Raw genomic sequence first — 23,973 nt, 5'->3', positions numbered from 1 at the left:
TGTTCACATGCTTCTAAGACTGCTGCTGCTTCTGGTTCCTGATCCTGGCTTCGTCTGACTACCCTGCTGGTTCCTGATCCTGGCTTCGTCTGACTACCCTGCTGGTTCCTGACCTCTGGCTTCGCAAGACCCTGCTTCGGTTTAGCGTTCCGTTTGGACTTTTGCCTGACAGCTTGATTCTCAATAAAAGCCTTCTTATTTCCACTTATCTCTTGTTGTACGTCTGGTTCATGGTTCCATGACATTAGGACCAAGCCATGAATTCTGACGGTACAGGGCCATCCTCGCTACCTACGCTGGTTGCCAGACTTGATCAGCAGGATCACCTGTTGGGTCGGTTCGCTGTGGCGTTGCAAACCCTGCTTGAACGCACGGCTCATTTAGCTTCCGTTGCCGATGGGTCGGTTGTCGCTCCTGGGCCCGCTCCTACTGCCGCTCCGGTTGTTGCGCCAGAGTCTACCCCGACACCTGTTGCTGCGCCTGCGGTGTTTCGGGATATGACCGGTTCTGCCCCCCTTCCACAGCGCTTTGGGGGAGAGCCAACTCAGTGCCGAGGTTTCCTTAACCAGGTGGGCATTTATTTCGAGTTGCTGCCACATGCCTTTCCTACTGAGAGATCAAAGGTGGGCTTCTTGATCTCGCTGCTCTCGGACAAGGCCTTGGCCTGGGCCAGCCCTTTATGGGAGAACAACAATCCGGTGGTTGCCGAGTTTTCCGGTTTTGTTGCTTCTCTTCGGAAGGTATTCGATGTGCCGGCTCGTGCTGCCTCTGCTGCGAAGCTCCTTATGTCCATCAGACAGGGTTCACGATCCGTAGCTGAATACGCCATTGAGTTTCGTACCCTGGCAGCAGAGGTGGGCTGGAATAATGAGGCTCTGGTCGCTGCTTTCTCTCATGGTCTCTCGGATGTCTTGAAGGATGAGGTTGCAGCTAAGGACCTACCAGTGGAGCTCGAGTCTCTTATTTCTTTCCTGATTTTGATTGACACCAGACTCAGGGAGAGACCTTCCTTTAAGGAGAGCCTGCGGAGGTCTTCTAACAGATTGGCGCCTACGTTTGTTGTCCCACCCGTGCCTCCCTCTCCTCCCACGCCTCCTGGGGATGACTTGTCTGGGGGTGAACCCATGCAGCTGGGGTTTGCTCGCCTGTCCGAGGGGGAGAGGGTACTCCGGAGACGCGAGGGCCGATGCATGTACTGTGGTCTCGGTGGGCATTTTCGGTTGGCATGCCCGAACCGTCCGGGAAACGCTCGCACCTGAGATCCTGTCGGGGGCAGATCTTGGGTGGAGTCTCCTCGTCCCCGGTTTCCCGTGTTGACAAACCACTGATTACTGTTGTCCTCTCCTGGGTCGGGGGCTCGGTGATGACCCAGGCGTTGGTGGACTCTGGTGCTGGTGGTTTGTTCATTGATAGTGTGTTCGCTGCCGCCAATTCCATTCCTCTGCAGCCTCGAGGTTCCCCACTGGCTCTTGAGGCGATAGACGGCAGACCCCTTCTGCCGCCACACGTGACTCATGAGACCCTTCCAGTGGGGATGGCCATTGGTGCCATTCACAGAGAGTCGGTCTGTCTCCAGGTTATTTCGTCTCCACACTACTCGGTGGTCTTGGGGTACCCCTGGCTCCAGAAGCATAATCCGACTTTCGATTGGAGATCGGCCGAGATCCTCTCGTGGTCACCGCAGTGTGGGGCTAGTTGCATCCATGGGTCTGTCAAGTTGCTGTGTACTTCCTCGGACTCTCTGTTGCCTCCTGAATACGAGGAGTACCGGGATGTATTCGATAAGGTGCGTGCGGTTGCCCTACCTCCGCACCGCCCATACGATTGTGCCATAGAGTTACAATCTGGTGCCGTTCCTCCTCGTGGCAAGGTCTATCCACTGTCGGTAGCGGAGAATGAGGCCATGGAGGAGTACGTGAGGGAGGCACTTTCACGCGGACACATTCGCAAATCCTCGTCCCCGGCAGGGGCTGGATTTTTCTTTGTGAAAAAGAAGGGCGGTGAGTTGAGGCCTTGCATCGATTACAGGGGTCTCAATCGCATCACGATCAAGAACGCTTACCCGATACCCTTGATTTCCGAGCTGTTCGATCGCCTCAAAGGGGCCACGGTCTTTACCAAACTCGACCTGAGGGCGGCATATAACCTGGTAAGGATCAAGGCGGGCGATGAGTGGAAGACCGCGTTTAACACCAGGACCGGTCATTATGAATCCTTGGTTATGCCCTTTGGGTTGTGCAATGCGCCCGCAGTCTTCCAGGAATTCATCAACGATGTTTTCCGTGACCTGTTGCAGCAGTGTGTGGTGGTCTATTTGGATGACATCTTGGTATATTCTGAATCCATGGAGGCCCACATTCTGGATGTCAGACGAGTTACGAGAGAACAAGCTGTTCGGTAAGCTTGAGAAATGCGAATTTCACCGATCCCAGGTAACCTTCTTAGGTTACATCATTTCCGCTGAGGGGTTCTCCATGGATCCTGAGAAGGTTTTGGCTGTCTTACAGTGGCCCCAGCCCAGTGGTCTTCGTGCCCTGCAGCGCTTTTTGGGCTTCGCCAATTATTTTCGGAAGTTCATCAGGGACTTTTCCATGCTAGCCAAGCCTCTCACGGATCTGACCAGGAAGGGCAGTAATCCCCAGGTCTGGCCGCTCGAGGCCATCCGAGCTTTTGAGGCTCTAAAGTCCGCCTTTGTGTCGGCTCCGATTCTGTCGCATCCCAACCCTGGGTTGCCTTTTGTCCTCGAGGTGGACGCGTCTGAGACGGGAGTAGGCGCCCTTCTGTCTCAGCGTAGAACACCAGAGGGTCCTCTGCTTCCTTGTGGGTTTTACTCCCGGAAACTGTCTTCCGCGGAGTGCAACTATCAGATTGGTGACAGGGAGTTATTGGCCATCGTGCAGGCCCTTAAAGAATGGAGGCACTTGCTCGAGGGCTCGGTGGTTCCGGTTCTCATCTTGACGGACCACAAGAATCTGACCTACCTCTCTGAGGCCAAGAGATTGACACCACGTCAGGCCAGATGGGCTCTGTTCTTGTCACGTTTTAATTACGTGGTCTCCTACCTACCCGGTTCCAAGAACATCAGAGCGGATGCCTTATCACGGCAGTACTCCGATCCAGGCTTCGTCTGACTACCCTTCTGGTTCCTGACCTCTGGCTTCGCAAGACCCTGCTTCGGTTTAGCGTTCCGTTTGGACTTTTGCCTGACAGCTTGATTCTCAATAAAAGCCTTCTTATTTCCACTTATCTCTTGTTGTACGTCTGGTTCATGGTTCCATGACACCCTGCTCCAGGATCCCCATTATTACCCTGCCTCAGGTGACCCTAATGCCTCTGTTTCAGTAATGACCCTCCGTTTGTGCCCTTTGCTCCTCTAGCACCTTTGCTTGGTCTTTGTTAAAGGTTGTGACCTGCAAAGGGGGTTGGACTTATGCCCGAAAAATTCTGCACAGTGCGTCACATTCTCCAGTATTGACACGTACGGTTTACATGGCGGCAGTGATGATATTCCGTATTTACAGGCATCACTGCTGCCATGTAAAGAGATACTGGTGGTGGAGGATTTAAAGGGGTTGTCCAGGTTTTCAAGTTATCCTCTCCACACCATAGGGCATAACTATAGGATTAGTGGGGCCCGATTCTGCGACCCCCACTGATCTCAGTAACGGGTCCGGTTCCCCCTTTTTGATGGTGTGGCCACACATACACCTCGCTGCTCCATTTATTCTCTTTGGGACCACTGGAAATATCCAGCGCTGTACTCCGCCATCTCCAGCCCCCCCATAAAGAATGGATGGAGAGGCAGGGCATATGCTCCACCTGCCACTCAGTCAAGAAGGGGGATGAGTGGGGGCTCCAGCGTTCAGACCCCCACGCATCACTTAGTTATCCCCGATCTTGTGGATAGCGGATAACTAGAAAAGTGGACACCGGCCCTTTAACAGGCGAGCATTTCTATTTTAGTTTGTGTATATCATTAGACAGCACTCCATAGACAGATATTGCGATAATCAGTGACTTTTATTCAGCCGGACATGATAGTTATAACAGTAGTTTCAGACAGCGTTTTCGGGCTATAAGTAATGTGCGCATTTGGAAACAAATCTGCACAAAACTCGGACATGCTGCGGATTTTAAATACTGACGGAAATGAATCACCCATGTGAATAGCTCTATTCATTAACATTAGCAGAGGAAGCCGTTAAAATCCGGACTATATACGCATTGCCAATACGCTAGTCTGAAAGCAGCCATTATCATAGCCCGTCTTGACGTTTTTAGGCCACCTGCATAGTTGCCAACAGTCCCTGCAAATTCGGACTGTCCTGGGCTGAAAAAAGGAGTGGCTTATGTAAGCCACACCCATAAATTAGCAGTTTGTGCTGCTTGGGGGTGTTCCTGGGGCAGGGGGCCTATTTGTCCTGAATTTACCCACCGCAAATTTAGTAGGTATGCATTGCCATGGGTGTCCCGTCTAATGACAGCTGGGTTACTGCTTTAATGACTGAGAATGGAGAAACCTCAGATCCCAGCTGTTTAACTTCTTAGCTGCCACCATCAATTGTGATCACAGCATCTAAGTGTTTCCAAAGTGAGGTGGATCCCATTGCCCCCAACACCACTCATTCTTGCATAGCGAACGCTGGTTGCTGATGGCGTCTGGGTCTGCTATGTATAAAAGCCTATTAAAGACAGGATATTTCAGGCTGCATGTCAGTGTCCTAATGCACTGCAGTATTGCAAAGGCCCCCCCCCCCCCTCAGAGTGCGTTAGCTTGGGGGTCACATGGTCGCACTGCCCGCTAAAAGTGTTTGTGACATACTGTCACCCCTACTTTGGTTGCTGCTGTCTTTGCCCTCCCCCTTTTTGCCTTTCTCTTTTGTCTACCCTTTTTTATTTCTTCTAAGCGGTGCTTATCTTGTTTGTGGTTATCACATTAAGGCCCCTTTACATGGCCCAATGTAGCAAGCAATTGTCCGAAAGGCAATGTTCCTTCCTGCCAATCGCTTGCTCGTCAGTGGAGAAGATACATTTACATGCCGCAATCTCCTCCGCAGTATGGGGATGAGCGATGGCTGTTTAGATAGCATGATCTGCTGCCGGCAATCGATGATTAAGGTGTCCGCACCGAGAATTCTATTACCTGACGAACAAGCGTTTCCCTTGTTCATTGGGTAATCGGCGGCACCTTTACACTAGCAGAATGTCGCTAACGAGCGTTTCTACGAGTACTCATTAGCGATAATCTGCCTGAACATTGGACAGTGTAAAGGGTCCTTTAGCGGTGGTTGTTTTCTAGTCCCAGGAAGATTTCGATATTCCTTTATGGGATTGGCTTTTAGTATCCAGAGGGGGCATTTATTTTGGATCTGGAATCTGGATCTGTGCCCGCCCTTTATTTGTCTGCTTTAATTGTTGCAGTGTTTATTAGTGGGTTTTGGTCACCCAGCATAGTTGGGGTGGACGCGTTTATGCCTTAAATCATTGGATCAGTGATGTTCTATTATTACATTGATTCATACTGATTACAGTTCGGTTTATGGTTTGTTTATTTATTTATTTGATGATGTATTGGTATGCATAATCCTTACCTTTAATAAACACTGCATTAGAAAAAAAACATAGATGTTAAAGGGGTTGTCTCACTTCAGCAATTGGCATTTATCATGTAGAGAAAGTTAATACAAGGCACTTACTAATGTATTGTTAATACCCATATTGCTTCCATTGCTTTCTGGATTACATTTTTTTACCACATTATACACTGCTCGTTTCCATGGTTACAGACCACCCTGCAATCCAGCATTGGTGGCCGTGCTTGCACAATATAGGAAAAAGCACCAGCCTATGCTCACTCCAATGGTCCTGGCCACCAGAGAGGCTGACTGTCACGCCCTTCCCTGTGAGTGATCTGAGAAGATCTGTCAGACTTGCTGCACGTGAATCAATCTGACAGATTTCTTTGTTGTGGCTTTGGGCAGGATCCCACCCCCTCACAGGATCTGCTCATTAGTCAGTGATGCTATTTATTCCTGCCTCTCACTATAGCCCTTGTGGTTTATAGTTTCTCCTGGAGATCTCTGCTGGGGTTTGGTGGATCGCCTGCTCCCAGTTCGTCTTCAGTTAAGTCCTCCTTCTGTTGTTTGTACTGGCTAGGCCTTATGTAGACGCTGGTTCCTTCATCTTGTGTAAGAAACGGGTTGTCTTTTCGCCTGCTCCCTAGCTGAGGGTTTGTGTCAGTTGCAGCAGGGCTTAGGTTGGTGTGCATGAACACTTCTACTATCGAGATTTGTTCATGTTGGTAGCAGTCAGGGAAAGGCTCAGGGATTGTCAGGAGGTGACCTTTCCTTGTTCCCTAGCTGTGGGGCCTAGCCTGCTGTTTTGTCTAAATTTGTTGTGTTTGGTTTGCTTCCCTTCCCTCACCTACCGTGACACTGACGCTTTTTCCTACAGTGTGCAAGCACGACCACCACTGATGGATTGAAGGGTGGTCTGTAACCATGGAAACGAGTAGTGTACACTCACCTAAAGAATTATTAGGAACACCTGTTGTATTTCTCATTAATGCGATTATCTAGTCAACCAATCACATGGCAGTTGCTTCAATGCATGTCGGGTTGTGGTCCTGGTCAAGACAATCTCCTGAACTCCAAACTGAATGTCAGAATGGGAAAGAAAGGTGATTTAAGCAATTTTGAGCGTGGTGTGGTTGTTGGTGCCAGACGGGCCGGTCTGAGTATTTCACAATCTGCTCAGTTACTGGGATTTTCACGCACAACCATTTCTAGGGTTTACAAAGAATGGTGTGAAAAGGGAAAAACATCCAGTATGCGGCCGTCCTGTGGGCGAAAATGCCTTGTTGATGCTAGAGGTCAGAGGAGAATGGGCGACTGATTCAAGCTGATAGAAGAGCAACGTTGCCTGAAATAACCACTCGTTACAACCGAGGTATACAGCAAAGCATTTGTGAAGCCACAACACGCACAACCTTGAGGCGGATGGGCTACAACAGCAGAAGACCCCACCGGGTACCACTCATCTCCACTACAAATAGGAAAAAGAGGCTACAATTTGCACGATATCACCAAAATTGGACTGTTGAAGGCTGGAAAAATGTTGCCTGGTCTGATGAGTCTCGATTTCTGTTGAGACATTCAAATGGTAGAGTCCGAATTTGGCGTAAACAGAATGAGAACATGTATCCATCATGCCTTGTTACCACTGTGCAGGCTGGTGGTGGTGGTGTAATGGTGTGGGGGATGTTTTCTGGGCACACTTTAGGCCCCTTAGTGCCAATTGGCCATAGTTTAAATGCCATGGGCTACCTGAGCATTGTTTCTGACCATGTCCATCCCTTCATGACCACCATGTACCCATCCTCTGATGGCTACTTCCAGCAGGATAATGCTCCATGCCACAAAGCTCGAATCATTTCAAATTGGTTTCTTGGACATGACAATGAGTTCACTGTACTAAAATGGCCCCACAGTCACCAGATCTCAACCCAATAGAGCATCTTTGGGATGTGGTGGAACGGGAGCTTCGTGCCCTGGATGTGCATCTCTCAAATCTCCATCAACTATCAATATGGGCCAACATTTCTAAAGAATGCTATCAGCACCTTGTTGAATCAATGCCACGTAGAATTAAGGCAGTTCTGAAGGCAAAAGGGGGTCCAACACCGTATTAGTATGGTGTTCCTAATAATTCTTTAGGTGAGTGTATAATGTGATAAAAAAATAAATACAGCCAGCAAAGGAGGCAATATGGATAATAACAGTATATTAATAAGTGCCTTGTATTAACTTTCTCTACATGATAAATGCCACTTATTGAAGTAAGACAACCCCTTTAAAGTTTAAAAAAAAAAAAACACACAAAAAATAGCATAATTGGTATTGCAGTGATGGTTTTTGGTAACTAGCCTCACACAAAAATTGAATAAAAAATAAATAAATTAATGAGGATATTATTCTTCCTGGGGGGCACTAATGGGGGCATTATTCTTACTTGGGAGTGCTAATGGGGGCATTACTCTTACTTGGGGGTCACTAATGGGGGCATTATTCTTCCTGGGGGGCACTAAGGGGGGCATTATTCTTACTGGGGGGCACTATTAATTCTGGGGTACACTAATGGGGGCATTATTCTTTTAGGGGTGCACTAATGGGGCCATTACTCTTACTGGGGGGGCACTAATGAGGGCATTATTCTTATTTAGGGGTACTACTTGGGGCATTAATTCTGGGCCGCACTAATATGGGCATTACTATTACTGGTGGGCACTAATGGGGGCATTACTATTACTGGGGGCATTAATATTACTGAGAGGCACTAATGGGGGCATTATTAATGCTGGGCGGCACCAATGAGGGCATTAATATTACTGGGGAGCATTAATAGTGGCATTAATATTATTAAGAGCCACAATATGACGGCGACTTAACTCCTTGTGTTAAACCACGCCCACAACCACACCCCTTTTGGGGTGTGGCTTAACTTGGCCGGTGTTTTTTGTTAGGAAAGATGGCAACCCTAACTGGGGGAGATTTGTCAATCCTGTTTTCTAGTGTAAAACATTTTGTTGTAAATCCCAGTTTGAGATAAAATTTATAACTTCTTAGCTTTTTTTTCCAAAACACTCTTTGCCACGTTTCCAAAAAGAGGGCATGGAATGAGGAGACAGGCCATCAACGGGACCGAATCAGTTCAACTTATTTAACAAGATGTCCGCCAGAACACTGTTCTGGCGCATGGGCGGACTGATGTGCTACACTATTTTTAAGAGGCCCACCCCTCGTAGTAATTGGCACACCTCATGCCAGTGTAGGACAAAATAAGACAGGGGAGCGCAGCCCAAATCTCTCCCACAGTACGAGGCAGATTTATGACACTGTCCAAAAGAATAACTGTCCTTGCTCCCATAGCAACCAATCACTGCACAGCTTTCATTATGAACTCTGCTGTCAAAAAAATGAAAGCTGCGCTGTGATTGGTTGCTATGGGCTCCAAAGACAGTTTTACCTTTTAGAGCATAGCTACCAATCAGAATTCACCTTTCATTTTTCACAGCTCCTTTGGAAAATGAACGGTGAAATCTGATTGGTTGCTATGGGGAACTAAGCCAGTTTTCCTTTGCACCGGTTTTACTAAATCTCCCCCATAGAGTCTTTCTAGAATAAATGTAAGGCTCGTATCAAGATTTAAAAAAAGGGTCATTCTTCGTGATTTGCTTCCATTCGATCTTGCAGAATTCATGTGGAGATATCAATTTGGCAAAAATGCATTTATTTAACTAAATGTCTTAAAATACAAAACAAGCAAAAATGTAATGTACATAAATCAATAGTTAGTTGGTTTAGTAAAAAAAATCAATTATTAATTAACTGGGTCAGTAAAAATATTAGCAGGTGACATTTACAGTGCTTTGTGTAAAGTGAAGTTTACTGCCCGGGGAGACATAATCTTCACTTGATCCTACATTTCTGTACGGTGAGCTCCCCCTAGTGGTGGTTAGAGGCAGAAAGAAATGTCATCATTTACCTCAGAGGCTTATTTCGGGTGCTATGTGGGGAATTTATCACATGTGTAATTCTAAGTCAGTTTTGCTTTGAGTTTGTGTTGGCATTATTTGCTTCAAATCTGTATCCATGAATTTTGGGGGCAGCAATATGATTTTAAGTAAATTTTATTAAATAGTGAAGGTTCCTTGCAAGGTGACGTACCTGGCAGGTTATGTGGTAAGAGTCAGAATTCTAATACATAGGAGCACAACCAGTGGTTCTTCGGCTATTATTAAACTACGACTCCCAGCAAGGCCTGACAGCCTCAGGTTGCCTAGGCATGCTGGGTGTTGTAATGTCACTACATAAATGTTCATACTATTTATGGTTAGGGTATTTGTAGGAAGACCTCTAGAAAGTATAATGATGGATCTCTTGCAGACTCAAAAATGCAACTTGTGTGTCAGGTGTGTACATGGTGAAGATGAAGTGGCATTCAGAAAATGTAAAAGAGCCCCCCCCCCCCAACTCATAGTTCTGGTTTGGTGTAGTCATTTGCGTAGGTCCAGAGACTTTATTGTAGAGCTGCTTTCTTGGTTATGGTGGTGCATCTAGACTGGATCTCCTGCATCGTAGGCCTTTGTGGCACTGGTGGGGGTGTGGTGTCAGCATGGTCTGAAGAAACTGATATCTTTGGTGACAGATGTTCCTCAAATCCAGAATGAGTCCTTTCTATTCCTTCCACATGGTCACCCCTCTCCATATTATCCTTCCAGTTATGGAGGCAGACTTTCATCTGGACTGACCTTGGCTTTCTAGTCACGGAAGAAGATGCGAGTTCTTCTGCGTCTTGTATCGCCCCATCTACATACGCACTTCTTTGTCTGCTTGACTTGACAAATGTCTCGTCAGATGTCTCTGATACGTCTTCGAGATCATTCAGTGATACTGATTTCATTCTCTCTAGTTTGCCCTTATTGCCCCTGACCTCATTAATCCTATGTTGGGGGCTAGGGCTGGTATCTTGATTGCTTGAGACCTTGGATAGATCTGGAGTGGAGCCAGACAATGTGTAGTTTTGGTTGACCTGCAGTTTGTGGTGTGGGTTGTTATATGGCTTGAGGAACATGGAAGGGACATACCCAAATCTTCCATTATAACTAGAAGAGGAAGAAATCAAGAGGACAGAAGATTATTATGAACTTAATAGGGTTGTGCCAAGTTATTAACTAATTCCATGTCCACAGGAAAGGGGATATACTCCCCCTTTAAATGAATCAGTATTGGCAGAAAGATAAAAAATAAAAATCTTACCAGATAAGCCACCACCCTGTTTCGGATTTCTCTATCACTTCTACCACAACACCAACTGTAAGAGAGATTTCATCTGTTTGCTGAGCCTCGTAGCCCCTCTGTGCATAATAATACATTCCTGGAGGAAGGGAATGTTAGAAGTTGTATGAGGCATTTAGACCACCAGAATTGAAGACACTAGCTTGCTTCACTGCTCTAGACCACCACGGATACGGGCAAAAATACCTTCATTGCCCATCAAGGTTGTTGACACTAACCGCTTCACTGCTCTAGACCACCAGGAATACAAATAATAACCTCTTCACTGACCTAGACGACAAGGGGGTACAGGTAACCACTTCACTGCTTCAGACCACCAGGAAAACCAACAATAACCCCTTTATTGCCCTAGACCACCAAGGATGCTGACACTAACTGCTTCACTGCCCTGGACGACAATAAATGCAGATCTTAACCACTTCAGTGCATTAGACCACCAGGAATGCAGACAGTAAAACTGTCACTGCTATGGACCACCAGTAATACAAATAATAAACCCTTCACTGCTTTTAGAAAAACAGAAATTCTGGCAGGAACCACTTCACTGCCCTAGACCTCATGGGGGGCAGACATTACTTCTTTAATTAACCTAGACCACCAAGGATGCAGACAATAACCCCATTTACTGTTCTAGACCTTTAGGCCTACTTGCATTAATTTCAAAATTGTCCTAGACCACCAGGGATGCACAAAACACCCACTATTTTTGACCACCAGGAATGTAGACAATAACTTTCACTGTTCATGAGCAGGATCGTGTCTAGTACTCTTTACCTTGATGCTATGTGGCCCTGTGTATCTGGCTGCTGTATGGTTAATTACAAGGGTTCTGTATATTACTATTCTTTCATGCAGTTCTGTATCACCTTAGGTAACACCGTCCAGGCCCCTGACTGCCCCATTTACTAGCTACACCGGACTCATCTTCTCACATCTATGATTTTACAGAAGGTGGCTTAAGTGGATTTATATTTTGATGCATCCATTCTCTAATTCACCAGGAACTTTCTTTATGCTATGCCAATTCACTGGTCATCAGGTAATTGTAGCATCATTTCACTGCCCCAACTCTAGACATAAAGACAGGACAATGAGGTTCTTCTGTGTCTTTTCCAACCTTTATTAAGTGATTTCTTCTTTGGATTATTATCAATTACGGACTCTGACTTTCTTAGGTAAGGAGCCGGAAACCAGGCCAAGCATTTCTCCTTATTCTCCACCAACCACCAGCCTGGAAGAAAGCAACAGATGCCTCAATTTTAGATTTCCTGTGTTTTGGCTCAATTTCTTATCATTAGTAAAGCGTAGAACCTACCAGTAGGATCTTTGAATAGGACATCAATGCATTGATTCTTTTGGACCTTGAATGACCTGTTCTTCGTGTCTTTGGTCTCAAAGGCATCGATGCAGATGTAGATTTCAGATATGATGGGCTGTGTGGTGGGGGGCTGTGGTGAACTGGGTGCAGAAGGTGCCTTTTTTTGCTTTTGCTCATTGTCTGATGGCATTATCACAATACTGCAAAAAAGAGATAGTCATGGTATGGCTTCAGTTACTTCTCATGCAAAGGGAAGAGCATTTGAGGATGAGCCTATATCTCCATGACTGATGGTGTTGGTGATATATAGGCCCATACATGATCTCTAAGATCTTCTTGATCTGACCCGCTTCTATACAGACCTGTTTTCAGGGAAGGACGGAGTAAGGTCCTGCTTGTTAGGAGAGAAAAACTGGACAACCTCTTCACACTGGGAGATCTTGGCATCAGCTTGAAGAAGTTCCTTGCAATAAATTTCTAATAGATGGAGTCGCTCCAAGTGCCGATTAGAAAATTTACTGCGGAACAACAATGGGGCATCTGTAAAAGCAAGAAGAAAATGTATTAACCATCAGTTCCATACATCAGGCAGCAGATGCCCAACAGTAAGGGTCTGAGAAACTATGACAAGGGCCAAAATGAGATAACTAGATGACTGGGGCAGGACCTCTCCAAAATGACAGATTTTTTGGGAGTGTTCTTGGTATATAGGGGTTAGTACCTATCAAAAGTGGTCCAAGTAAGGACAACAATGTTATGGGAGCACAAGGCTCATTGATGAATGTGGGGGGAGGAGATAAAGGATAGCCCATCTGGTCGGATCCCCCAAAATAACTATTATATAGCAAATTGTTGAAAAAAATCATTGCTGGTAATGATCGAAGGATGTCAGGGTATAGCAGATTGCTGTGTATGGTGCTGTGTCCATGACTGTGTAATTTCCAGGTCTTGCATAATGTGCATATCTATTTCCATGTTCACGTGTAATATGCCTGGTTCACCAGCAGGTGGCAGCATAAATGGCAGAGCTACAGGTACCTAGAGTGGAACCTTCCTTTCCATTCTAACCCACCTCTGTGGTGTGGTAGGTGCTTCCCCACTTGCTGCAGGGAGGGAGGAGTCCTAGTTAGAGTTGAGTCTAGAGCAGTGTTTCCCAACCAGTGTGTCTCCAGCTGTTGCAAAACTACACCTCCCAGCATGCCCGCACAGCCAAAGGCTGTAGTTTTGCAACAGCTGGAGGCACGCTGGTTGGGAAACACTGGTCTAGAGTACCCCCTGCTAGGGGAAGGCCTGTTGGACGAGCCTTGTCTGGACCAGCTTGAGCACCTTCAGCTCAGCTAGATATGGAGGCCAAAGCAAAGAGCCTCAGAAGCCAGGAGGAGAAAGTTTTCCCTGGATAAAGCTGGAGACAGACCAGACCTCAGAAAGTGATGTATGGCATAAAGAAGAAGCTGAGTTCCATAGCTAGCCTGTTAGCACAGCAGAGCCAGAGAGCAACAGACGTAGCAGAGAGGAGTTTGCCTGCCACAGTTAATGCCAAAGCCTGCTGGGACAAAGATAAAGCCTGTAAATCGTTTGGAGAAAAGTTTATTCAAGTAAAGCTGTTGTCAACTTCATCACAAGGTCTAAATTTATTCTTCATCCCATACTACTACTACCCCATTTTTCTGCGCTTCGGAAGGTCACGCCTGGGGTTCCAGCATATCCAGGTAGGAGCACCGTGACATGTGCAACACCATTAAGGGACATTTAGGCCACTCTACACCACTCTGGCATTCCTACACCTGGGTACCTTCAACTACTACATCACTAAAAGGGGCCCTGTGCCCTTGTTGCTTCACTGCAACTAGCGTCACAACAAATATGTACTTTAAGAAACCCCAAGTAGTGCACCCGACGACGCTGCAACTGCTCATGATGACCCTTGTCCACCACTTGGGAAAGTGTGTACAGTGGCCTGTGAGCATCAGAACGGGACCATGGAGTAAGGGAAGAAGGCGGCATGGTCTAATAAATCACTTGGATAGCTGGGTGAATGTGGGAAGAGATTACACCAGGTGCACTATGGGAAGAAGACATGCCGTTGGAGGCAGTGTGATGCTCTGGGCAATGTTCTTATGGGAAACCTTGGGTACTGTCCTTATGTGGATGTGACACCTACCTAAAGTATGTCCCATCGTGGCACCCACATCATATTCCCCAACCGTTGGTTTTTAGGTTACTTATTAGTTGTGGAATGAATGGAGAGAACTTGGTTCATAAACTGAAATAATTGGCCTGTAAAATCCAGGATCCATGGTTGTATTGCATTTCATTATCACTTTGGATCTCAGTAAATTCCCCACATTAAACAGTCACTATTAAAAACTGGACATTTCCTGTTCCTTGTAAAATTCATAAATTGTGAAAGTCCAATATTTACATGGGCACAGACAAAGGTTCACGCTCCCATGAGTCCAATGTAGAATCAGAAGAAAGAAAAACACCCCATGGTGCCACCGGCCAATTAATCCTGTAGGTAGAGCAACACATTTCTTAAAGGGGACTGCTTACCGGCCAAATCGTACGGAAACCGGACCCTGTGCACCGGCATCAATGGAGGATCCTAGGCCCCTATGCAACAGGGCCTCCAGCTACCATGTGCCATATATAATACTAGTGTCTTCTTAAGTGGCAGAGGGGCCTTTGGGCCCCCACAGGCACCAGGGCCTAATTGAAACTGCTACTTCTGCATTCTCTTCCGTGCTAGGATATGCCACCAATGTCAGATAGGATGCAGGACTGTGGATATACGTCCAACCTCCATTCATTTCTATGGAAGTGCCAAAAATATCAAGAGGTGGCTTGGCTATTTACGGCATTTCCATAGAAATGAATGGAGGGCGATCGCGCATGCGTAGTGCACACTCCCGAACGTTGGGAGCTCCAGAGGTAGAACTTACACCTATCTGACATAAGTGGCATATTCCAGCGATATGGTACCAATGTTCAAGGTGAGACAACCCCTTTGAGGAGAACCAGTACCTGCTGGAGGACCTGACATAATGTATTATATGGTCACCCATCCATTACATGCTTGCTTTCTAATACCGTCTATAGTACTAATAAATGACTTGGGCATTGGACGTTCATCAGACAAACGTGCAAAGATCACCTAAGTACAGGGAGGGGATGGGGGAGACCTTACCTATAGGGGATTCTGTGGTTGCAGTTGCACGCAGCTCTTGGTACTTGAGGGCCTTGTATGCCAAGACACCTATCAAAATGGAGGGCATACCACATGCATGCAGGTGCATGGCCTTGTATGCCAGTAGTATAAATGGCACATGGTGTGGGACGGGACCCGTTTTCAAATTTTGCATTGGGACACAATTAGAGAAACATGGCTGCAGATCAGTTCCACTGGCTTCAATGGAGTTGAACAGCAATGCCACACACAACTTGTGGGCAGATGTGGCGTTTTTTGTTTTTGTTTTTTGTTTTTCAGAAGAAAGCAGCCATGTTTCAATTCCTCAGCAAATGATAGACTGACTATACTGTGCCTGTGATCGGTGGGGGGCAGTTTTACAAATCACCCCTCTTGTCCCTGATATCATCTGAGTCTAGTAAATGCCACTTACCCTTCAGTATGGGAAGGGTTCTCTCCGCTTTATTGACTACGCCCGCCTCCAATGGAAACTTCTTTGTAAGCAATTTCTAGGTGATCAAAGTGGAGAATGAGGGTTATACTTACTATAATTACTGCAGGCTACAATAGACAACGTCTGAGATAAGATCACATTTGGTCGGGCACAATGATGTGTAGTAACAGGAAGGACAAAGGACTGATATACTAAGACCCAGTGATTGATCTCCAGGTCTACAGATTAATGCTGTGCGCAGTATGATTCACCTGCTAATCCGCATCACACGTGGACGCTTTCCCATGGCGTTTCTGGGGTTGCTTTTATGGGGGCACTGTGGCTGTTATTATAAGGACTCTGGAAGGCCATTATGGGGGCACTGTGTGTTATTATACAGACTCTGGAAAGCCATTATGGGGGCACTGTGTGTTATTATACAGACTCTGGAAAGCCATTATGGGGACACTGTGGCTGCTATTATACAGACTCTGGAGGGCCATTATGTGGGCACTGTGTGTTATTATACAGACTCTGGAGGGCCATTATGGGGGCACTGTGTGTTATTATACAGACTCTGGAGGGCCATTATGGGGGCACTGTGGCTGTTATTATGTAAAAAACTGCTATTACAGGACCACCGTCAATGTTATTATGGGGATTCTGTGGCTAGTATTATGGGGGACCTGTGGTTCTTATTATTAAGGTACTTTAGTGGTAATTATGAGGACCAGTATAATGGAGGATTTGAAGCGCTTATGATGGGGCATTTGTTCCTGGTATTATAAAAGTAGTGTGTCGGTTTTGTGGGAACTCTGTGGCTATTATAGTGGCTTTGGGGCTCTTATTATTGCGGCTCTAGGGCATCTATTGTGGGGGTTCTATAGCTATCATAGAGACTCTGTGGCTGTTATTATGGAGAATGAGGCTATCAGAGCTCCGAGGCTGGCATAATGGAAGCTCTGGGGCTGTTTTTATAGCTATTATAGGGGCTCTGGAGCTGTTATTGTGGGGGCTCTGGGGTTGTTATTGTGGGGGCTCTGGGGTTGTTATTGTGGGGGCTCTGGGGCTGTTATTGTGGAGGCTCTGAGGCTGTTATTATGGGATCTTTGGGGCTGTTATTATGAGAGCTATGGGGCTGTTATTGTGGGTGCTCTGGGGCTGTTATTGTGGGTGCTCTGGGGCTGTTATTATGGGGGCTCTGGGGCTGTTATTATGAGAGCTCTGGGGCTGTTATTGTGGGGGCTCTGGGGTTGTTATTATGGGAGCTCTGGGGCTGTTATTGTGGGTGCTCTGGGGCTGTTATGGGTGCTCTGGGGCTGTTATTATGGGTGCTCTGGGGCTGTTATTATGAGAGCTCTGGGGCTGTTATTGTGGGAGCTCTGGGGCTGTTATTGTGGGAGCTCTGGGGCTGTTATTATGAGAGCTCTGGGGCTGTTATTGTGGGGGCTCTGGGGCTGTTATTGTGGGAGTTCTGGGGCTGTTATTGTGGGGGCTCTGGGGCTGTTATTATGGGGGCTCTGTGGCTGTTATTATGAGGGCTCTGGGGCTGTTATTGTGGGGGCTCTGGGGCTGTTATTATGGGTGCTCTGGGGCTGTTATTATGGGTGCTCTGGGGCTGTTATTATGGGGGCTCTGGGGCTGTTATTATGGGGGCTCTGGGGCTGTTATTATGGGGGCTCTGGCCTGTTATTATGGGGGCTCTGGGGCTGTTATTATGGGGGCTCTGGGGCTTTAATAATAGGGTCTCAGCTGTTAAGATGGGGGACATCATGGTTGTTATTAGGGGGTTTCTTGCTGATATTATGCCATTCACTTGCACTGTTCCTCTGACCACTCGCTTACATTGCTGTACACTGCTCCATACCTTAAATTGTGAATAAAATAATTAAAACCCCAGAGACTTACTGAGAGATCCTTGAAGCTGTCGTACGTCCTGTATATCAGGATATTATTACAGTCCGACCAGAGAACGGAGAACATGTAGAGCTGCAAGAAATGACATAAGTGATAAACATCAATGTGACATTTTACCCAAGATTACCATCTCTGCTATGGAGGACCCGATCTGTGTAATACCCTGCTTATCCTGTGGAGGGACTGCAGGGAAATTGAACCCCTGCTGCCAGGTTCCTCCACAGATTGCAGATGATCAGTGGGGCACCCTTATTATTGGGTGCTGCTATTAAAGCCATGGAGGGTAAGCCCTCAGAGGGAAGGGGAACTTGTAGGGAGACGGAAGAAGCGACAGTGAAAGCTTACCTTCTGCTTGTCATGCTGCACCAGTCCTACAGCCTTGGAGTCTACTGGGTATCGACTCATACTTCCCATCTACCGTCACAGACACTGAGCTTCTTGCCTCTGCAACCCTGGAATTCATATAGAGCAGAGGAGGGAGGAGGGGGACCGGGCTTTGCATAAAACAGACCCAAATTGCACAGTCCCTTTTGTCTTTTCTCCTTAACTCCCCTCCCACCATTAGGTTAGAGGTAGCCTGCATAAAAGAGGTCATTAATCAAATCGCCAATGTAAATACTTCACCAATATCAAACACATGGTAAAAAATTTACTACACCTGTGTCATAGCAGGAGTACAACACCCTTCTCCCTTAAAGAGCCATACCTCCCCTAAATCTCGCCGCCCTAGGATGTAAAAGTTGGTGTCTAGGGGTCTTCTGTGCTGCCCTGTAAAGGGAATGGTGGAGGAGGGAGAGTGTGGAGCGGCTGTCATAGGACGGCTGTTCCTTACCCTACAACCAGAGGGAACAGCTGCACTCTGACAGCCACTTCCTTCTGTGCGATCAGCTAATTACTTATACGAGAGGTGTCATTTGGATTTTGTGGGCCTCAAAACCTATTCCCGTGGGCTCCGCCTAATCATCTGGGACACCACTCCATATACAGAAGCTAAATAATGTAATAATTTTTATGCCACTGTATACAGGATGATTACATTATTGGGAATGGCACAATAGCGCCACCTTCAGGAGCTGGTAGTGATTAATACCTGTGGAGGGTTGGCCTTATGGGCGTGCAATTTGCATTAGCCACTACTGATGAAGGGGGCGTCACCAATCTTAATCGCGTAGCCAGTGTCGGACTGGGGTACTTAGGGCCCACCAGTGGAACCAGTGCAACAGGCAGCATGGTGCAGCGCTGGGGTCCTAGGTTCTAATCCGACCAAGGACAACATCTGCATGGAGTTTGTATGTTCTCCCCGTGTTTGCGTGGGTTTCCTCCGGGTACTCCGGTTTCCTCCCACACTCCAAAGACATCTGATAGGGACCTTAGATTGTGAGCCCCATTGGGGACAGTTGGATGCTAATGTCTGTAAAGCGCTGCGGAATCTAGCCGCGCTATATAAGTGCGTAAAATAAATAAATAACTGATTCTGGGGGCCCACATGCTGCACATACACCACTGATACATAGAACATATATAGCACATACCAATCACACATAGGAAACACGCAATGCACACACCAAGACGTTTATGTCTAACCCTATTAAGTATAGCACACATAAAGGGGTTAAAGGGGTTCTCTCACTTCAGCAATTGGCATTTATCATGTAGTGAAAGCTAATACCAGGCACTTACTGATGTATTGTTAATGTCCATGTTGCCTCCTTTCCATCACATTATACACAGCACGTATCCGTGGTTTTGACCACTCTGTAATCCAGCAGCGGTGGCCGTGCTTGCACACTATAGGTAAAGGTGTTGGCCTATGAGCACTTCCAGCCTTGCCCTATAGTGTGTAAGCACGGCCACCGCTGCTGGATTACACGGTGGTAATAACCATGGATTTGTGCTGTGTATAATGTGATGGAAAGGAGGCAATATGGACAAGCACAATACATTAGTAAGTGCCTTGTATTAACTGCATGATAAATGCCAATTACTGAAGTGAGACAAACCCTTTAACCCCTTTAAACATGAATGTCTTGCATGAAATTTACCAAATCGTAACCTCCTCAGATTGCACATAATCTACATTATAATTAAAAAGGATTGTCCTACCATAATGACCTCTCGTCTATCTACAGGATCGGTTATGAATATCCGATTGCTGGGGTCTGACTGCTGGAACACCCACTGATCATGAAAAAAGGGGTCCTGAGACATTCAATTAGATTACCACCAATCTACGTACACAAGGGTCTTAAGATCATGGGGGTCCCAGCAGGACCACTTTATGGGCCAGTTTGTAGAAGCTCCCACTAGGGGCGATGCTCTGTTGGATCTGGTAATTTCTAATGTTGCAGAGCTTGTTGGTAATGTTACTGTTCGAGAAACACTAGGTAACAGTGACCACAATATAATTATATTCCCCCTAAACTATAAGAAGCAAACTCTGTCAGGCAGAGCAAAGACACAGAATTTCAAAAAGGCTAATTTCCCTGGGTTGAGGGCAGCATTTCAGGGCATAGACTGGGAGCAGCTACTGTCACATAATAATACTGAGGATAAATGGGAGAGCTTCAAATCCGGATTGAGTAATTGTTCAAAAAATGTATCCCTTTAGGTAACAAGTATAAACCGCTAAAATTAACCCCCCCCCCCATGGCTTACAGCTACTGTAAAAAGAGCAATTAAAGACAAAAAGAGAGCATTTAAAGAATACAAATCTGAGGGGTCAGCTGTAGTGTTTGAAGATTACAAAGGGCTTAATAAAATCTGCAAAAAGGAGATAAAATTAGCAAAGATACAAAACTAACAGCAGGTGGCAAAAGAAAGCAAAACAAACCCCAAAAAGTTTTTTAAATATATAAATGCTAAAAAAAAACTAGGTCTGAGCAGGTAGGTCCCCTAAATAATGGTAAAGGGGGATAGTCACTGAAGATAAGGAAAAGGCAGAGTTCCTAAATAGGTTTTTTGGCTCTTTATATACAAAAGAAGAGAAAGGAGCTGATATCTGTGGCGCCGGGGCTGTTAGTACATCCAGTGATATACTCAATTGGCTAACTGTAGATATGGTCCAAGAGAAGGTAAATAGGGTAAATGTGAACAAGGCTCTGGGTCCAGATGGATTACACCCAAGAGTGCTTAAAGAGCTCTGTTCAGTCATTGCTGTGCCCCTGTTTATAATTTTTAAGGATTCTCTAGGTACTGGTACAGTGCCAAGTGATTGGCGCAAGGCAAATGTGGTGCCCATATTCAAAAAAGTATCAAGGTCCTGCACAGGTAATTATACACCAGTTAGTTTAACTTCTGTTGTGGGAAAAATGTTTGAAGGACTCTTAAGGGACTATATACAGGAGTATGTGACTATAATATTATAAGTGATAACCATGGGTTTACCAAGGACAGAAGTTGTCAGACTAACCTGATTTGTTTTTATGAGAAGGTGAGTAGAAGCCTGGACAGAGGGGTGGCTGTGGATGTAGTGCGGTCAGTAGAAGCCTGGACAGGGGGGCGGCTGTGAATGTAGTGAGGTGAGTAGAAGCCTGGACAGAGGGTCGGCTGTGGATGTAGTGCGGTCAGTAGAAGCCTGGACAGGGGGGCGGCTGTGAATGTAGTGAGGTGAGTAGAAGCCTGGACAGAGGGGCGGCTGTGAATGTAGTGAGGTCAGTAGTAGCCTGGACAGAGGGGCGGCTGTGGATGTAGTGAGGTCAGTAGTAGCCTGGACAGAGGGGCGGCTGTGAATGTAGTGAGGTGAGTAGAAGCCTGGACAGAGGGGTGGCTGTGGATGTAGTGCGGTCAGTAGTAGCCTGGACAGAGGGGTGGCTGTGGATGTAGTGAGGTCAGTAGTAGCCTGGACAGAGGGGCGGCTGTGGATTTAGTGAGGTCAGTAGTAGCCTGGACAGAGGGGTGGCTGTGGATGTAGTGAGGTCAGTAGTAGACTGGACAGAGGGGCGGCTGTGGATTTAGTGAGGTCAGTAGTAGCCTGGACAGAGGGGTGGCTGTGGATGTAGTGAGGTCAGTAGTAGCCTGGACAGAGGGGCAGCTGTGGATGTAGTGAGGTCAGTAGTAGCCTGGACAGAGGGGCGGCTGTGGATGTAGTGAGGTCAGTAGTAGCCTGGACAGAAGGGCGGCTGTGGATGTAGTGAGGTCAGTAGTAGCCTGGACAGAGGGGCGGCTGTGGATGTAGTGAGGTCAGTAGTAGCCTGGACAGAGGGACGGCTGTGGATATAGTGGGGTCAGTAGTAGCCTGGACAGAGGGGCGGCTGTGGATGTAGTGAGGTTAGTAGTAGACTGGACAGAGGGGCGGCTGTGGATGTAGTGAAGTAAGTAGTAGCCTGGACAGAGGGGCGGCTGTGAATGTAGTGAGGTAAGTAGTAGACTGGACAGAGGGGCGGCTGTGGATGTAGTGAGGTAAGTAGTAGCCTGGACAGAGGGGCGGCTGGGGATGTAGTGAGGTCAGTAGTAGCCTGGACAGAGGGGCAGCTGTGGATGTAGTGAGGTCAGTAGTAGCCTGGACAGAGGGGCGGCTGTGGATGTAGTGAGGTCAGTAGTAGCCTGGACAGAGGGGCGGCTGTGGATGTAGTGAGGTCAGTAGTAGCCTGGACAGAGGGGCGGCTGTGGATGTAGTGAGGTCAGTAGTAGCCTGGACAGAGGGGCGGCTGTGGATGTAGTGAGGTCAGTAGTAGCCTGGACAGAGGGGTGGCTGTGGATGTAGTGAGGTCAGTAGTAGCCTGGACAGAGGGGCGGCTGTGGATGTAGTGTTTCTGGATTTTGCAAAGGCTTTTGATACTGTCCCTCATAGACGCTTAATAAGTAAAGTAAGGTCTATAGGCTTGGCAAGTATAGTTTGTAATTGGATTGAAAACTGGCTGAAGGACCGTGTCCAGAGAGTTGTGGTCACTGATTCCTATTCAGAATGGTCCCTGGTTATAAGTGGTGACCCCAAGGGTCAGTGCTTGGCCCTTTATTATTTTATTTATTTATTAATGATATCGAGGACGGGACTAATAGCACTATATCTATTTTTACAGATGACCTTAAGCTGTGTAGAACTGTACAGTCTATGGAAGATGTTCATATACTACAAGCTGACTTGAACACTCTGAGTGATTGGGCATCAACTTGGCAAATGAGGTTCAATGTGGACAAATAGGGAAGGCTGAGTACTCAGCCTGCAATTGCTGGAGGGGCGGAAGGTCTTGATATTCCCCGCCTACCAGTCACCTGTATACGTGCATTTCCGGTGCTGAGGGGCGTTCCTGAACTGAATCTGCACGCTGCTACGAGCCCCAAGGAGCCGCTTGGGTAAGTATCCCTACCTCACTGCAATATGATCCGGCCTGTAGCCAGCATATGCCGCTACACACGCCACAGGCATCTTCTCCGCTGTTTGGGCCAAATCTCGAGTCCGCCCCCTTCAGGACGCCAGCACAGTTCCCAGGCGGCCGGTTCCCAGGCCATTGCGAGTTTTACGCGCAGGCACTCCTTCACATTGTTCCATGTTACTGAAGGGGCAGGGGTAGCGCACCCACCCCGCTACCTGGGGCAACAGTTGCGGGCATGCCTACCCTTCCCGGACAAGCTTCAACCCCAACCAATTTACTTCCTCACCACCACTACCATTCAGACTCACGGTCTCGCCCGGCGCCCTCCCTACCCTCCCTCCCCTCCCTCCCACCAGCACTACACTCTTCCAGCAGACGCTCACTTTCACGCCGATCGCCCTCCACAGGCTCGGTCCCACGCATGTTTTTTATAAAAATAAAAATCTATATATACATAAAAACCCAAAACTGTTTTTTTTCCGCCTGCCACGCCATCCTAGGCCACGTCCTTCGAGTTCAAGGTCCATTTGTCAGCCACGTTTGTCAGGCTTATGTTCCTTTCATTACATGTCTTCCGCCTGCTCCATCATCCAGGTTCACTTCCAGGCAGTCACGTTCCTGGCTTACATTTGTTAAATTTAAATGTTTAGCCGGTTTCGTTTTCAGGCTTATGTTTGTTAAAGTCAATGTCTAGCTGGTTACGTTTTCCAGGCTTACATTTGTTAAATGAATATCCAGCCGGTTACGTTCCAAGCCTTCTTTTGTTAAGGTAAATCATAGCCTGTGATGTCACTCAGGTTCAGTTCAATCACCTCTCAGTAAGGTAGGTCGCCGGGCACCTTTTCTAGACATTGTTTTTTCTCCTTTTCAGGCGACTTCATCATTACCTGTCCTCTGGCACATCCAGACCACATTTGTAGTCTTTCAGGCTACGGTCATTTTCCATACGT

The 23,973-nt window shown here is 47.0% G+C and overlaps 1 protein-coding gene across 1 annotated transcript; it reads right to left on the bottom strand.

Moving 5' to 3' along the window:
- Positions 1-9,277: 9,277 nt before the first annotated feature.
- Positions 9,278-18,537, bottom strand: LOC122945149 (NADPH oxidase organizer 1-like). The gene is made up of 8 exons (XM_044304062.1): positions 18,057-18,537; positions 17,703-17,783; positions 15,795-15,870; positions 12,537-12,714; positions 12,172-12,374; positions 11,974-12,087; positions 10,818-10,935; positions 9,278-10,663 (listed from the first exon to the last, which is right to left on the bottom strand). Exons 1-8 carry the CDS (start codon positions 18,123-18,125, stop codon positions 10,078-10,080), a joined length of 1,425 nt encoding a protein of 474 aa, XP_044159997.1. The 5' UTR covers positions 18,126-18,537; the 3' UTR covers positions 9,278-10,077.
- Between the last annotated feature and the right edge of the window lie 5,436 nt (positions 18,538-23,973).

This window comes from Bufo gargarizans, chromosome 8 (genome assembly GCF_014858855.1).
Source record: "Bufo gargarizans isolate SCDJY-AF-19 chromosome 8, ASM1485885v1, whole genome shotgun sequence".
NCBI classification, from domain to species: domain Eukaryota; kingdom Metazoa; phylum Chordata; class Amphibia; order Anura; family Bufonidae; genus Bufo; species Bufo gargarizans.
This window is presented reverse-complemented; position numbering and strand designations above follow the sequence as displayed.

What these genes read in the sequence shown, in the direction of transcription:
- LOC122945149 (XM_044304062.1), bottom strand. Translation starts at nt 18,125, where the DNA reads ATGGGAAGTATGAGTCGATACCCAGTAGACTCCAAGGCTGTAGGACTG. An exon ending in TGCAGCATGACAAGCAGAAG is followed by an intron (nt 17,784 to 18,056) that starts GTAAGCTTTCAC and finishes CATTTCTTGCAG; the next exon opens with CTCTACATGTTCTCCGTTCT. An exon ending in CCTATTCAAAGATCCTACTG is followed by an intron (nt 12,088 to 12,171) that starts GTAGGTTCTACG and finishes GCTTTCTTCCAG; the next exon opens with GCTGGTGGTTGGTGGAGAAT.